This window comes from Trypanosoma theileri, assembly GCF_002087225.1.
Source record: "Trypanosoma theileri isolate Edinburgh chromosome Unknown TM35_Tth_5_V1, whole genome shotgun sequence".
Lineage (NCBI taxonomy): Eukaryota > Euglenozoa > Kinetoplastea > Trypanosomatida > Trypanosomatidae > Trypanosoma > Trypanosoma theileri.
Genome location: NW_021639847.1, coordinates 968,383 through 968,744, shown reverse-complemented (window position 1 = coordinate 968,744; position 362 = coordinate 968,383). Strand labels below are relative to the sequence as shown.

The following is a 362-nucleotide window of genomic DNA, read 5'->3' as shown; positions in this document are numbered from 1 at the left end:
AAGACAAATTCACCTGATACTGATTTACCTTTTCATTCCAGAATCTGATAGTATCGTTCTGTTCCTCGAGATTATAGTTTCCTGATTCATTCAAAGTGCATTTCTGCCATCCTTTTATTCGTCTCCTTTCATCAGTGTCGTAGGGTTGCAAGTAAATGATCTCCCATGATATATTCTTGGAAACATCAGTCCAGTCAGAAAAACAATTTTTAAGATATTTATTGAATTCAATTACTGCAGTAACTGTAGTTTCATGTATTGTGGCAGTTGCCGTTTGTATTCCAATCAGTGTAACCCTTTCCAGTTCAGATTTCACAAAGTAGAAACCATCCACCAGAGGGAAATTAGATATAGAAGGACGG

The 362-nt window shown here is 36.5% G+C and overlaps 1 protein-coding gene across 1 annotated transcript; it reads right to left on the bottom strand.

Annotated features, from left to right (window-relative positions):
* Position 1: 1 nt before the first annotated feature.
* On the bottom strand, positions 2 to 334 carry TM35_000054660 (putative retrotransposon hot spot (RHS) protein; the record flags this gene model as incomplete). Its single annotated transcript, XM_029023121.1, has 1 exon — positions 2 to 334. A coding segment is annotated over one exon (333 nt), but the record flags the coding sequence as incomplete, so codon positions are not given.
* Between the last annotated feature and the right edge of the window lie 28 nt (positions 335 to 362).